Source organism: Penicillium brevicompactum, assembly GCF_028827555.1.
Source record: "Penicillium brevicompactum strain IBT 35665 chromosome Unknown utg000003l_segment0_segment0, whole genome shotgun sequence".
In the NCBI taxonomy this organism is placed as follows: Eukaryota; Fungi; Ascomycota; class Eurotiomycetes; order Eurotiales; family Aspergillaceae; genus Penicillium; species Penicillium brevicompactum.
The window spans coordinates 4488991-4503799 of NW_026623206.1; the positions used below are offsets into that span (position 1 = coordinate 4488991).

General features: G+C 47.0%; 2 protein-coding genes across 2 annotated transcripts; both read left to right on the plus strand.

The window, feature by feature from the left end:
- Positions 1 to 9238: 9238 nt before the first annotated feature.
- On the plus strand, positions 9239 to 9601 carry N7506_005450 (valyl-trna synthetase; the record flags this gene model as incomplete). The annotated part of the gene is made up of 3 exons (XM_056954744.1): positions 9239 to 9269; positions 9323 to 9472; positions 9543 to 9601. 3 exons carry the CDS (start codon positions 9239 to 9241, stop codon positions 9599 to 9601), a joined length of 240 nt encoding a protein of 79 aa, XP_056813633.1.
- Positions 9602 to 12507: 2906 nt separating this feature from the next.
- On the plus strand, positions 12508 to 13898 carry N7506_005451 (uncharacterized protein; the record flags this gene model as incomplete). Its single annotated transcript, XM_056954745.1, has 7 exons — positions 12508 to 12552; positions 12604 to 12650; positions 12877 to 12918; positions 12965 to 13081; positions 13153 to 13178; positions 13231 to 13417; positions 13466 to 13898. 7 exons carry the CDS (start codon positions 12508 to 12510, stop codon positions 13896 to 13898), a joined length of 897 nt encoding a protein of 298 aa, XP_056813634.1.
- Between the last annotated feature and the right edge of the window lie 911 nt (positions 13899 to 14809).

The window sequence follows — 14809 nt, forward strand, 5'->3', positions numbered from 1 at the left end:
TTAATAAAGCATTTGGAAAGGACGTTGAAGGCAACTTCGCCCTATTCGACCACATCCCCACATTGATGGCTACAAAAACCCTATCGATCCGTGACGCATGGATCGTCGATAGTGGATGTGCTCAGCACGTCTGCAATAACGCCTCGAGATTTGTAAAGATGGACAAGTACCATGGACCACCACTGAGAAGCGTCGATACCTCCACGACTCCCTCGGGAGTGGGGACAGCCAATGTTCTGTGCAATGTACGAGGCAGAAGGAAATGGCTTGTGCTTGACAATGTCCTCTACGTCCCATCGGCACATGCAAACCTCATATCGGTGCTCCAGCTTCTCAAACGAGGAGCAAAAGTCGAATTCTCAAGCCAAAGTGCTAGTATTCGCAACAAGTCAAACGCAAAGAACCTATACACTGCCAGCCAATATCATGGAGTCTACGCACTTGATCTATGGACGAATCTCACCTTTCCCTCTTACCATGTCGGTCCACAAATGGCTCTTTGGCATAATCGGCTGGCTCACCTGAGCGATGCGAACCTACATCGGCTTAAGAAGCAGGCCTTCGGCATCCGGGACATGGAACCACGTCAACCATGCAACCCATGCCTCCAGGGACGAATGATTGAAAAGCCCCACAAACGCTCGAGACGAAGCAGACGAGGGGAACATGCAATGGAACTTCTCCATATTGATGTCGCAGGACCATTTGACGAGGGCCTTGACGGCAGTCGCTATTGGCTCACCGTCGTCGACGACTTCACGGGGTGGATAGAGATTATCACTATACCACGACGACAAGAATTTGTCATAGAGTCACTACGTTTCTTCCTCGATCATAACGAACGCCCTGAACGGAAGTGCAGACGAATACGCCTCGACCGAATCCCTGAGCAAGTGGGAGAAGAGATGAAGTTCATACTGTTCTCACGGGCAATCCATGCCGAGGTCACAGGGGTTGATCAACACCAGCAGAATGGGGTTGCCGAGAGAGCCCATAAGACAATTTATGATCGGGTTGGACCTACGCTAGCACATGCGAGACTACCACCTAAATTCTGGCCGGAAATTGCTCGAACCGCAGCCTTCCTCTCCAACCGGTCGCCGTCATCAAAGCTCAACATGACTCCGTATCAAGCCTGGTACGGCGACAAGCCGGACCTATCACGACTCAGAGTGATCGGATCCAAAGGGGAATACTTGATCCCACCCAAGCAGAGGAAGAAGCTCACAGAGCCAAGAACCAGGCCATGCATTCTACTAGGCTATGAGGGAGATACCAACTACCGTATCCTGCTGGAAGACGGAAGAATCGTTGGGACCCCAAACGCTGAATTTCACGAAGTCCTTACAGCTCCTTCCACACAGACTATAGAAGATGTGGGAGCCAGACGAGACGGCTCACCTGGGGCAACGGCTGCTGCCGCAGGGGGGAGTAAGACGGTGGGACTAATAAATCAACCGTCGGTAGGCATACGGCAAGCGTCCGTGCCCGCCTCTGGGCGCCAGTTGTCGATGGCACCACCAGAGCGAGCCCTACCTAAGTCGAGGAACGATATCTCGCACATACTGCCTCGATCGAGTAACGATAACTCGCGAGTGCTAACCCAGTCGAGTGACGAGGACTCGCAGACACCAGCGTCGTCTCAATCGAGTGACGATGACTCGCAGCCATCTGTTGCTGTACAGGGAGACAGGACCTTGTCGCCTACACGGAGTGATGATACCTTTGGATCATTTGTAGGTGATTTACAAGACATCATCCAGAGGAATGACTCACCACCCGGCGGCGACCAGCAACAAGACGACGCTCAACAAGGTCTAGTTTCAGGAGAATGGCAACGATCTCCAGAACTCCAAATTGACCGCCCAGTTCATGAAGTGCGACAAGAAGCACTGGCGCACCACCCTGAACTCAGAATTCGCGCTCCGCACGTCACACTAAACACATCTAGTGACAGCGAAGAAGAGCTTGCGTTAATGAATATACCTGAAGAGAACGTCATCCCAACATTCTTAACAGTAGCTGCAAAGGAAACAGAACCTTTTGAGCCAAAGACTCTGCATCAAGCCAAGAACGACGCAAGCTGGCTCCAATGGGAAAGAGCAATGCTTGAAGAAGTGAACTCGCTCAACCAAAACAAAACGTGGGAGCTTGTTGACCCTCCCAAAGATCGGCGGATCCTCAGTGGAAAATGGGTCTTCAAACTCAAACGAGGACCGCATGGCGAAGTCATCCGTCACAAGAGCCGATGGGTAGTGAGAGGCTTTACACAAGAAGAGGGTATTGACTATGACGAAACCTTTGCCTCGGTCGTCAAGCCAATGAGCTATAAAGCTCTATTCGCAATCGCGGCGGCCCTAGATTTAGAGATCGAGCAAATGGATGTCAAAACGGCGTTCCTGTACGGCTACATAGATCATGAGATCTACGTCGAACAACCTCACCACATGACCGACGGCACATCAAGGGTCTGCAAGCTTCGAAAAGCACTCTATGGCCTAAAACAAGCTCCTCGGATCTGGTATCAGACCCTTACAAATTTCCTACGGAATCTTGGTTTCGAGCCAATTAGCTCTGATCTTGGGGTCTTCGTCCGGAGCAATATGTACATCGCGGTGTACGTCGATGACCTCCTGATCGTAGGACCGAGCATTGCAGAAATAAAGAAGATCAAGCGGAGCCTCAGAAACCGTTTTCAAATGACAGATCTCGGACCGTGTAGCTACTACCTCGGGATGTGCGCCCAGCGGGACCGTCAAAACAGGACACTGTACCTAAGTCAAGAAGCATATATTGACAAGATCGCTCATCAGTTCGAAATCAGCAACAGCGCTCCCATCAGCACGCCGATAGAAACCTCGCCACTTCCAGAGAATAGTCCAGAATACAGATGCCCTCCAGATCAAAGAACCACCTACCAACGCATTGTCGGATCTCTGATGTATATTATGCTTGGAACCAGGGGGATGTCGCATATGCTGTCTCCATGGCGAGCAGGTATCTAGCAAATCCTGGACCACAACACATGAAACTAGCTCGACGCATCCTGCGATATCTCAACGGCACAAAATGCCTCAGGCTCACGTACAAGGGTCATCCCCAGATGCTGAAAGGCTTTACAGACGCAGACTGGGGTGGATGTCGCGACACTAGACGTTCAACAGCTGGATACCTTTTCAATATCGGGAGTGGAGCAATCAGTTGGCAGTCGAAGCGCCAAAGCGTCGTTGCCCTCTCGACCTGTGAAGCTGAATTCTTAGGCCAGACACAAGCAACCAAGGAAGCAATCTGGTTGAGAAGACTTCTCAATGAGTTAAACATGAGACAAGGAAAAACCGCCACGATCATTTTTGGTGACAACCAAGGAGCCATCGCCCTGTCCTCGAACCCGCAATACCATTCCCGCACGAAGCATATGGAAATCCAACGCAAGTGGCAAGGAGAGGTTCAAGACCTTGGAACAGTGGAGCTGAAATACATTCCAACTACCGAGCAAATTGCTGATGGGTTCACGAAGCCTCTTGCGCGAGAACGATTTGAATGGTTTCGCAGAGGGCTTGGCATTGAATGACACCTCGCCGCTTCCAGATCTCGGGCAGAGGCCGTTCGGGTACCCTTTCCTTCCTTTTCCTTTGAAAGGTTTTTTGAAGGTTTTACTGGGGCCCGTCCCAACCGTGATGGATGGTCGCTGGCACTCTTGGTGGTGGTTGCCATCGAGTGGGAGTGTTGAGTATCACGGTGGCTGAACCTGATGGCAGGGATTAGGAACAGATATATATGAGACATCCCGCCCCTGTTAAAGATAACTCCTTAAGTCAATCAGAAGTCAATCAGACAATCACTTATCTCAACACGAATATTCGTAGAGGCTTGTGTACTGCGAATGCGAATGCGAATATCTCAAAATGTTACGAATATGTATTCGTGCCGACCCCTACTTAATAGTTAGAACCGACCCTGGCGGTTCTTCAGGAACCTGCAGGTTCCTCAAAGAGTACAAATTTGGTAAACCCCGTGATTTACATGTTTTATACAGTTTTGGTCTGTATTTTTGAATTATTTATTTACAGCTCTACTTGAAAACAAGAATTAGACGTGAAGTGAATTAGATATACCTAAACGCAAAAAAATACTTTTTTTTTATAAAAAAAAAAAAAAAAAAAAAATTTATTTGTTCTATGGCTTTTGATATTCATATAAGTCTTCATCCCTCCATATACGCCTCGAAGCCCGCCCAGATGTACGCCTTTGGGTACTGCTATTCTCTGGAAGAGGCGGCTCATCTTCATCTTCACCATCCCCATCTTCTAGTTGAATAGGCGGCGCCTGGGTACTAAGTAGGTCTGTTGGCGTTGTTCCTACTCTTGGTCTCTTACCAAGGATGCTCTCGCCAGTTAGCTGGGTGAGCTTAGATGTTGCATCAGTGGAATCCTCTTCTTCCTCTTCATCATCACTAATCAAATCGAACTCCTCCTCCTTCTGAGCTTTTCTCATGGATCTCTTGTGTAGAGAGATACTCATCAATAAAGGCCCACTTCTCTGATTCAACGTCAAAGCGAGTTGTACACATCATCATCATAAGATCTTGGATGGTTTTTGGCTTGAGTGATTCTCGACGGAAGTGACAGATATCCCGAGTAGAGTTAAACAACCGCTCAACACCTGCACCGGATGCAGGAGTTGAAAGAACATCTCGCGCGAGGCTTGCAAGGATAGGAAGTTCACTCTCATGGTCCTTCCAGAACAAACGTGGGTTGATGAGACGAGTACCTACCAGTAGGTCAGTATATATGAGGTAAGAGATAAAGCGTTTACTTACAACTACCTAGATAACGCCTCAGCTCATCATCAACGCTCGGCTGAGACTCGCTAGATTGGGCGGTTGATACCATCCATTCTAGGTTGGAGACCTGTGCTGCGGAAGATACACTATCACGCATAGGGTGGGACTGCAAATAACGCTTTTCGTATGGGATAAGGTACTTCTCGAGGCTCTTGCGGTATCGAGGAGCCCACTTTGGCTCCCACTCTGGCTTCTGGGAGATTTCAATCATATTCCGAGGCGCCATGATTGTAGCAATCTGATAGAGATCGTCGCCAACGTCATCTGTCGCCCTGTGATACTGCGAAACCTTCTTTCTTCCTTGCATAAACAAGTGCTCTAAGCATCGCAGTCTTCCAATTGACCCGTTTTCGCACTAGCTGTCTCTTTGACTTCTCCAGGTGAGGAAAGAGGGCGTTGTAGATGCCAAAGAGGGTATGGATAGTGATATCCCTACTATTTGAGACCTCATTGGTAAAGCTAAACAATGGCTGGGTGATTGGAAGAAGATATTCAACCTGACGCCATTCCTCTTCGCTCAGTTGAAGATCCACGTGGTTATATACCCGGCAGAAATCATCAAATGTTGACTGTAGCCGCTTCGCTCGTCGGAGCATCAGAAAAGTTGAGTTCCAGTGGGTTTCGACATCTTGCATCGGCACAAGCTTTGGCTCTTTGGTCTGGAGCCCCAAGAAATGCTCTCGGCGCGGGGTACTTCTGTTGATGTGTACAGCAAGCTTTCGGACCTAGTAGATAGAAGTCTGTTAGTAACGATAGTCAAAAAGGTTAGTAACAGATAAGCTTACCTTATTCAACGTGTAGATTATCTCGTGATTCTCTCGGCGAGAGGATACCGTTCCTCCAGTAAAATCCATCTCTTCTCTCTCATTCTTCGGATTAGCTTCCATCTGGCCAAGAAGCCCTTTCAGACTAAGCTGAATAACATGTGCAATACATGGCATGCGGATAATGGGTATATTGCTTGGTAGCTTGAGCCGCTGAACACATCCCTTATGACTCATTACCAGCGCTGAGCTATTAGACGCATTATCAGTAGTAACGGTCAACACGCGATCCTCAATCTCATGCTTCTGCAGTAGGGGAAAGAGAACTGCGCCAAGATTAATGCCAGTATGCGACCCATGAACAGGCTCAAAGCCAAGTAGTATCTCGCGGTAGTTCCAGTCGTGATCGATAAACTACCCAGTAACTGCCATAAATGCCCAGCGAAAGGGTGACGTCCAGGAATCTAATGCAATAGAGAGCTTCCCACCCTCAGTTAGCGTTTGAAGGAGACCCTGCTGCCGTTCTTCAACGATTACCTGTAGCCGGCGACGGATAGTAATGGATGTGGGTATTTCTGGCATGCTTGGGGCAAGACGAATTGTTTCAACTAGAGCGCGAAATTGGGGATGTTCAACAAGCTGGAATGGCGGTTGTAAGCTTGACAGGAAAATGAGAATCCTCTCAATCCAGACATCGTTCGTAAAGACAGACTTTTGCGGTGCGAGATGTGCCTAATGTAAACTGATATCGGTATGTGTCTAATAAGGAAACAAAAGTTGTCAACTTACTCCTTTTTGGATGAGTTTCCGAATATCCTTTGACTGTGGCGTCTTCTTTCGACATTTAACACTCCCCTGGTAGTGTTTATTCATAGAAGATGTTCCTCGGTGACCATCTGCCGGGTGTGTAAGGGTATGATCGCATGTCTTACACATAACCCTCGGTTCCCCGTCTGAAATAGCAGCAACTTGGTGAATATGCTTCCAACACTCTGCTGTTCGTGCCCCACGCTTATCCTCGAAGAGATTGCGGTTAATGCGGCTACCAAACTCAGTTTTTAACCACCATGTAACGAATTCATCGTTCACCATCTCCGTCCACAGTACAAAGCTCTTCTTTCTCAAAGGTTCAACGTGCTCAAAGATCTTCGGCGGTAATACTGATTGGGACTGGATAAAGCTGATATCAGGTGTAGAGCCAGAAGTATTGCCGTATAGAGCATCAGGGGGAAGGATTGGACGCTATCGGATGGAAGGAAGGGGAGGTTCTCTAGAGGTGTATCCTCGAAGATAGATGAAGAATAGTGATCGGAAAACTGAGAGATTTGACTCTGTGACATAATGAATAAGAGAATGTGGTTATAAGGGAGAGTAGATGAAGAGAAGAGACTTACAAAAAGCCCTATATCTACCAAGGACAGGTTTTAATAGAAAAGTGTAGGACATAGCGATCGCGAGCTGAATGGACAAAGTGGATATATCTATATGAATATAGACTAGGTCTACTGCCGGACGCTTGATAATTGGCTACTAGAACCCACTCCGCCAGGTTCTCTCAGGTTCCTCCCAGGTGGAACTGCGCGGAATCTGGCGGTTAACCTGGCAGTACCCGGCAGACCCGGAGGTTGTAGCATTACCGCAGAAGTTGGCCGACCGAAGATTTCAGCATAAATGAGACGACCGGCCAGTTTAACATACTTGAGGCGGCACAAGATAAGTTATTGCAAGGGGACAATTTGAATTTAAAAAGCTAGGGATATTTCTTAGAGCTGTCCCTTTCATTTGAGTTTAGCCTTAGCTTCTTCGATCAAGATTCTAGGTATGTATGTATAAATTTTAGAGTCCTATATAAGAATGTTGGGGTTGCGTTGGAAGAACATATATGTTTCCCTGTCATATACTTCTATCTCTATAGTACACTATCTCCCTACCCACAAAGAGTAAAAATAAGATGGAGTTTGAAGGTCTAATGATATTTATTGCCGAATATCTGATATACGAGACAATTTCACATGTTTTCATATACAGGATAGTTACATTCGAAGACTGATCGAGGTCGGGACTAAAACAGATGGAAATAACAGTAACAAAAAAGGATGAATCAGCAATGTGTGCGTCCAAAATAGGAAATCTCTTGGCAGATTTATGCACCCCAGGTTCCAGCAGGTGCGAAATGGGAAGAACCTGCAGGATTGTTGGTCCGGTTCCGGACCATGTCGAGGCCTAAGTACATCTGGTGGGAATCATACCTGTATCTCTCGCAGGCAGGCACTGTCTGACTTGCTGATCCACGATGTATTCTAAACATGTCAGTACAGTGGAAATATTGCTTCTGATTAAAAGGGAAGAACTTATCGACTACCTCAGACACGAGGCTGCTCGACTTTGCGTGGTCAAGTGAATAAATTGTAAAGCAAATTTCCGGGGGTAGAGGACGTATTCATAGCCTTCTCGGCTCCTTCTGTTGCGCAAGTGCTCTGGTTGGTAGAACGCGTTAAGGGACAACTCTCTTAATTGAGGCCTGTTGAAACCCATTTCTTCTTTTTCCAGCAATGATTTGTAGCGACATTTCTGATGCCTTTAGATGCTCGGTGAGAGCGACGAGCAAGAGTCGTGTTGAGGGACAGGATGCTGAGTCGGTCAAGAAACGTTCGCTGACTGTTGGATCATTCACGTTTCTCTAAAATTGAAGCACTGAGCCGACCGCAGTACTATTCAATCCGCAATGAAAGGCTCATATTTCTTGTTCTGATACCTCCACTCTACTAATTTCGACACACCAGTCACGATTCTCCATCTGTCATTCCGGAATTTTCTTTTGGATCACCAAAAAGACGAAAGGAAATTCTGGATCGATGAAAAATATACAAACCAGCGTCCTGCAGAACGATGCCGTCAGATACTCCACGACAGCCTAGAGAAAAACATCTGCAAGCTGGCAAGCTAAGTCATACAAAGGAATGAAACTAGCAATGGTTCGATTCAGCATTATATTCTTCCTGAAATGAAATACGCCTGTCGATACTGGGCACATCATCTGGTACAATGTGCGGAATTGTCTGCCATGATGCACAATGCTTACTTGTTGCTCCAGGTGCAATTTTTGCACTGGGTGGAAGCAATGAGCCTACTAGGACTTACGTCAGAAATATCAGGTATTCTTAATCGGCTTCAAATGTCGATATCGGTGGGTTCCGAAATAGTCATACATGATTTGACCTGACAGCTTTAGGGTAACGACTCTTCCCTGACTTTTGATTTCGTTCTCGTAACTGGCTTTTAGCTTTCGATCGGGCGGTTTGTGATGATAGGAACTTCTCTTGCTTTCTTTTCTTCAGCCCAGAAATCCTGAAGAGAAGAAAGGTGATGGTAGCAATATTGCAATAGGCTGATTATTTACTAGTGATATGTCCCTTTGTGTTGCTAATCGGCACAGCCTTCTAGATGCAGACAGATACAGCTACTGTACATATGGCGGTTCCCGCCGAAGCCCGCTGAACCTCAAATCAGGTTTACTGTATGAATGGCGTCACTCTTATCAAAAAGGCTTCATGGCAGTATATATTCGAAGGCCACTCCACTTTAATTCCAGCAGTACATTTTTTCAGTCCAGATCTTATCACTTAATGCGATGGCTCAGGACTCCGCCTCTCATAATCCAAGTATGTACCTACTTGAGTCCCGCTTGGCCAAGACTGTGCTGAAACTCTAAAAGTCGGCGTCTCGTTTGGTAATCTGACGGAGCCGCCACCACCGATTGACGAGGATACGAAGACGAAGATTTCCGAAGCGGTAGACAAGGATCCGACGGGCCAGAGACTAGGGGGCCAGGGTATAGACGATCTAGAAAAGCCGGAAAAGACCTGTACACAAGCCCACTATTTCAGCGATCGCCTCCAAACGCTAACAGAAGCTGACAATTTGACAATGTTTAGTGGATCTTGAGCGTCATCGCGCCGAGACAGTGACCAAGTTCGCCCGGACAAACCATTGATTCAATTCTTCTCTTCCAACTTGCCATGTGTTAACTCTTTACTTATGCGCGTCCCTTCGGTTTCGAAGCATTTGGACGAACGGAAGTGATCAATTAGAGATAGATGTTTGAATTTGATTATTTACCATGGCCTCTGCTATAAATTGTATTGCATGTTCGCCCATCTCATGCGGAGCGACCAAGGGGAGCGCGGCTTCGTTATTGCATTGCCACAGGGTACTATCAAAACAGCCGAATGTGGAAGAACCATCCACATATAGATTATAAAGAGAAGGTTTATACTGGTGTTGTTGATGATGAGTGCACCGGATGTCATGACCAGTCAGTCCATGATGTTTTAGGGCTCTATTTTCTAGAGATTATGGACTTTGGGGAACTCGTAAGGACCACTAAGGAAGACTTGATGAAGTTTAGCTGTAGCTAGAATTGCCGTAATGCCACATCATCTGTCACAACCCTTCGAAATATGTTCTGTTCCAACAGAGCTCTAGTATCATGCTCGGCTCGGGATTGGAACATTGAAGCAATTGGGTGGTGTTTCGTCTTGGAACCCTCAACCAGGTCCTTTGGATCGGACTTCTCGAAAGTGTTGTGTGTGGCTAAGTGCATCTTCATGTTCGTCCTCGCTATTGCCTTCGCCGAATCTGTGGTTTTTCAGCCACAATGAATGCATTGAATCTCTCGATCCTCGAGCAGCTGTCGGCTTCGTCTGGATCGCCATTGCTTGCCCGGAAGAGGACTTACTCGAAATTGATTCCAAAGCCATTGATTCAATGGCTTAATGCAAGATCTGCTGTGCGATCTGTATGGCCGTATGGCCTCTGTAAAGCATCTAGAGCCCCCTGATGGAAGAGATTTCGAAGGAGTAGGTAGAGTGAGATGCAGCTGACTGGCGGAGTCTTCAGGACCAATCGATTCTAAGCGACCAGGTGGCGAATCCAGTCTGTAGTTCTTTCTGATATGATCTTCAATACCGCCTTCGTCAGTTCCACCATTCAAGAAGTAGTAGTCTATTTTTCGAGACCGTTGGGGGCGTGGTGGCAATTTGACAGATGAGCTGCCGGAGTCATCATTGTTTGAAGCTTGCAACTCGGCGCCAGACATTCTGAGCTCTATTGCCGTCATCGAAACACGTCCTTGAATACACTTGTCAGATTCGGAACCGACATTTCACTAATAAAAAATCGCACGTGATATATTTTCTCTTATTGGGTGAAAATTGGTCTTGGCGACGAGGCAATATTCGTAAGAATATTGGTAGAGGTTTGGGAACTAGAAATGCGAATGCATACATCTAAAAATGTTACGAATATGTATTCGTGTCGGCCCCTAAAGCCAGAGCCGAAATCCTCTAGGATGAAATGTGCAGTGATGAAGTGTGTTATAGGTCACTCTACATGCACATGCACATATAGATTTCGAGGTCCCTGCCAGCTCGGTGGATAATGTGGATTACATTAAACCAGACCTGCTAGGAGAAATCAAAGGCATATTGTCCCAAAGCTTTAGCACAGCGTTCTGTCGTACAACAGGCCTTCCTTACTCTACAAACCCCGACTGGCAACGCGCTAATCTAGGCGTGATTGGGCTGTACACCGGCAACTTCATACGAAAATGAGCTTGTTAAGATATCATCGTTAATCTAGTTTCGCTCTTTATTCGTCAGTGCATGACCTTGTGATATGAGCCGGTCCACTGTCTAGCTTCCGGGAATTTTTACTGCAAATTACACTGTTCTATTCAACAACGCTAGGAACAGGGCATAAAAACTACCGGGTCCACTGCAGAGGGATGTAAGCCCCCTGGCCTGAGCATGCAAACGCCACCTCTCTGTTCACTTCCAGACATCTATTCACACAATAAAAGTGTCGATGTTTAGACCGTTCTGATGATTCAGATTTCAAATTCTTCCTTTTTGAAGCCCACTAATGAAACCATTCACACCTCGTTCGCCACGCTTCGATCTCAAGGGACAGAAATGGAGTAAGCCTTGGTCTATCTCCGATCCGGCGATAGGACTCCCCACAAATGTTTCAATTTGGACGTTCACATCCGATCGAGCGTAGCCCTCTTTTCGCGACAATAATCAACGCACCATCTGCCAGGTCACATGGTCACATAGTGGAGCGACGGCAGACTTGATAAGTTGCATCATCTCATTGAGGGGCCATTTGGGTGTGCTAATTGAGGACCTCTGTTTTTTTGCATGTTTCACACCCCTACCGTGTGTGGTCATGGGCATACGTACAAAATGGGAGGTAAAGAGGCCTGCTTATGTTCGATGTCTTGTTTACAAATATTAATTTTGGTTTCCACTTTATTCAGAAGAAACACAAAGCATTTCGTAATAATTGGGCTAACGGCGTCGAAAAGAGGAGCTGCCCATAAAGGTTTCAGGCCATACCGTCCAATGGAGCGGAGCCACTGATTTGCTAGAGTGCTGCGGCCAAGTGGGACTTACGGAATGTACCATTTGTTCCCCGACCAACCATAGTAAGCAATTCAACAAGTTCGTTATTTTTGCACTTTTGAGTTAATATTTTCTCGAAGTTTGCATCGACAGTACGAAAGTGGGGTTCATGTCAGCCAACATTAACTAATGAAGGTGAACAAAACCAAAAGACGAACGCCATATCCCCGCCCTCGCACCTCAATCTAGTCTCGCGGCTAGGAAACCTGTCACTTAATCGACCATTTACCTTCCTTCGCTGTTGACACGACGTTTGACCCTTTTCACGTGTAAGGAGGTGGGTCTGCAACCATCCGTTCGTCTCATCCCACCCAACTCATCATTGCTCACAACTGCGGACACACAGCCGATTGCATAGATAAGTGATAAATAACTCTTCAGTCCCCCTAGGTGAATACCCTTGTTCGATCTATTTTGTACGAATAGAAATTCGACAATGACGGAGCCACACAATATTAAGGAACAGGGAGAAATCGCTGTTGTGTGTTTTCCTCGTGTTGTGTTATGTCTCTAATTCTAGATATGTGAACAGGATCCCAATGTCTATGTCCCCACCGTCTACGGCGATGACTGGCAATCGTAAGTATTTCCAGAATCGCAAGTCGCAACTCTCACAATGTCAGGGAAACCACTTCGATCGGGTCCTCTATTTATCGCGGACTGCTAGAAAATGGTCGTCGATAGGCGTTCTTCATAATCGGTGGCGTTCATAGCTCATACTCTTTTAGTTACCAAACATTGAGCCACAAAGAATACCTGTATGCGCGAATTTCTGCTCGAGGGATCGCTACTTACGTTTGATCAGCATTCCATCGGACGAAAAGCAGTTCAATACTTACGAAGCTGGGTATGCGTACTCGTCTCATGTTCATCGCGGAAATTGACTATTGCAGGCATTTGGTCGCCCTTGTCATGGACTCGGACAGAGAAAACCCGCTCTTCCATTCGCCAATTGGAGAGCACCCAAACCATATCCTCGACCTTGGAACGGGTCAGGGTAACTGGGCCATGTACGTGAATAAAACATACCTTCAGATTTGCTTTTCAGCTATCGCAAAGATCCAGACTAATATGTTTCCAGAGATGTTGCCGATATGTTTCCGATGGGTGAGTCCGCTTAGACCCCGCTACCTGCATCAAATAATTGACCAGATCTCAGCCACGGCTCGCGGAGTCGACCTCTTCCCACCGCCCGTAACCTGGATGCCACCAAACTGCATTTTAGAAGTCGACAACATCGCAGAAGACTGGACCTGGGGCGAACCGCAAGACCTTATTCATATGCGCATCATGATCGGATCCTTTGACCCGACGGAGTGGGACCGCGTCTACAAGCAATGCTACAAGTAAGCCCCCAAGTTGACTTAAGCTTCAAATATCTGAGAAGTTCATAGGAACCTCCGCCCAGGCGGCTGGATCGAACAACTTGAAGCAAGCCCGTACATCGAATGCGATGACGGTAGCCTACCGGATGATAACATCCTGCGTACCTGGGGTCCTGCCCTGTCGGCATGCGGTAAGCGAGCAGGTCGACCCCTCGAAACGATCGACATGATGCAAGACGCATTCCGTACTGCGGGATTCATCGAGGTTCATGAAAAAGAGTACAAGTGGCCCATTGGACCATGGGCTCGTGATCAGAAGTATAAGGAGGCCGGTACCGTCAATCATCAGCATTGGATGTCCGGCATAGAGGGCTGGGCTATGTGGTTGCTTACGAAATTTGGTGCTCCGTACCCTTGGTCTCAAGATGAGGTTACTGTTTATGTTGCCAAGTTGAGGGCCGAGCTGAAGAATCCACGCTATCATATCTATGAGCGCGCGTAAGTTCTTTACCTTTTTCTGTTGTGATGTCGCTGATTAACCTTAGTCGTCGTGTTTGGGCGCGGAAGCCGTTCCCTGGTGAAGTTTCGCCGGCTGTGTCTGGTAAGAAGGTGTTATTAGAGTCTGCGAAGGAGTGAGAATGAGGGTTTGAGTTGGAAAGCCCCGGATGAAGATAGTGTCGTCGATGGTTCAATGGGTAAGGTCTCGTACGTAGCAATGGATTATCACTAAACAGCGGTTCCCTCTAAGTACATCCATACATCGTCGGACTCAGGGGCTTGCTTCTAAGTAAGCTCCTCTTCTGTAGATCCTCACCGAAACGGGCTCTAGTGGTAATCAACCACTGACACTACCAGTGGCATTTTTAGACTCTGTCGGATTGACGGATACTGGTATGTGCTAGTATTGAGGTGTCCCATTGAGATGCATTGATTGTTGTTCCATCTGGATCTTGCTGTTGAAGCGTTATCAGATCTCAGGAGTCGTTCCTAGCGTGTTACGACGCTGGTATGCCGAGCGTACCCCGTTTACCATACAGAGACAAAGAGAGAATGGGTACTTGATGAATAACCCTGTCCTTAGTGGTAAAATACCACCCCTCAGTTCGACATACCGTACAAATACTAACTAGGGGAATTGGGTGAACGATGAATAAGCCTGTCCCAAAGGGTCCTAGTGGTATTTGACCACTCTCTCAGTTCGTCAGATTATGTTAGTCTCATGAATCTCAACAGAAGCAACCGGCCTTTTTGTCACGACATAAGCAGAGCTACTGAGCTTCGCTAATTCTGCGTGCTAGATTTCCCGAGCCTTTACTTCAATATTGATTGTTAAATAGAGAAAATCGCAAGGAGTTCGTTTAGTACATATATATTTTTCCGATGGGTGATAAACCGCACGTGATGATATCTTAT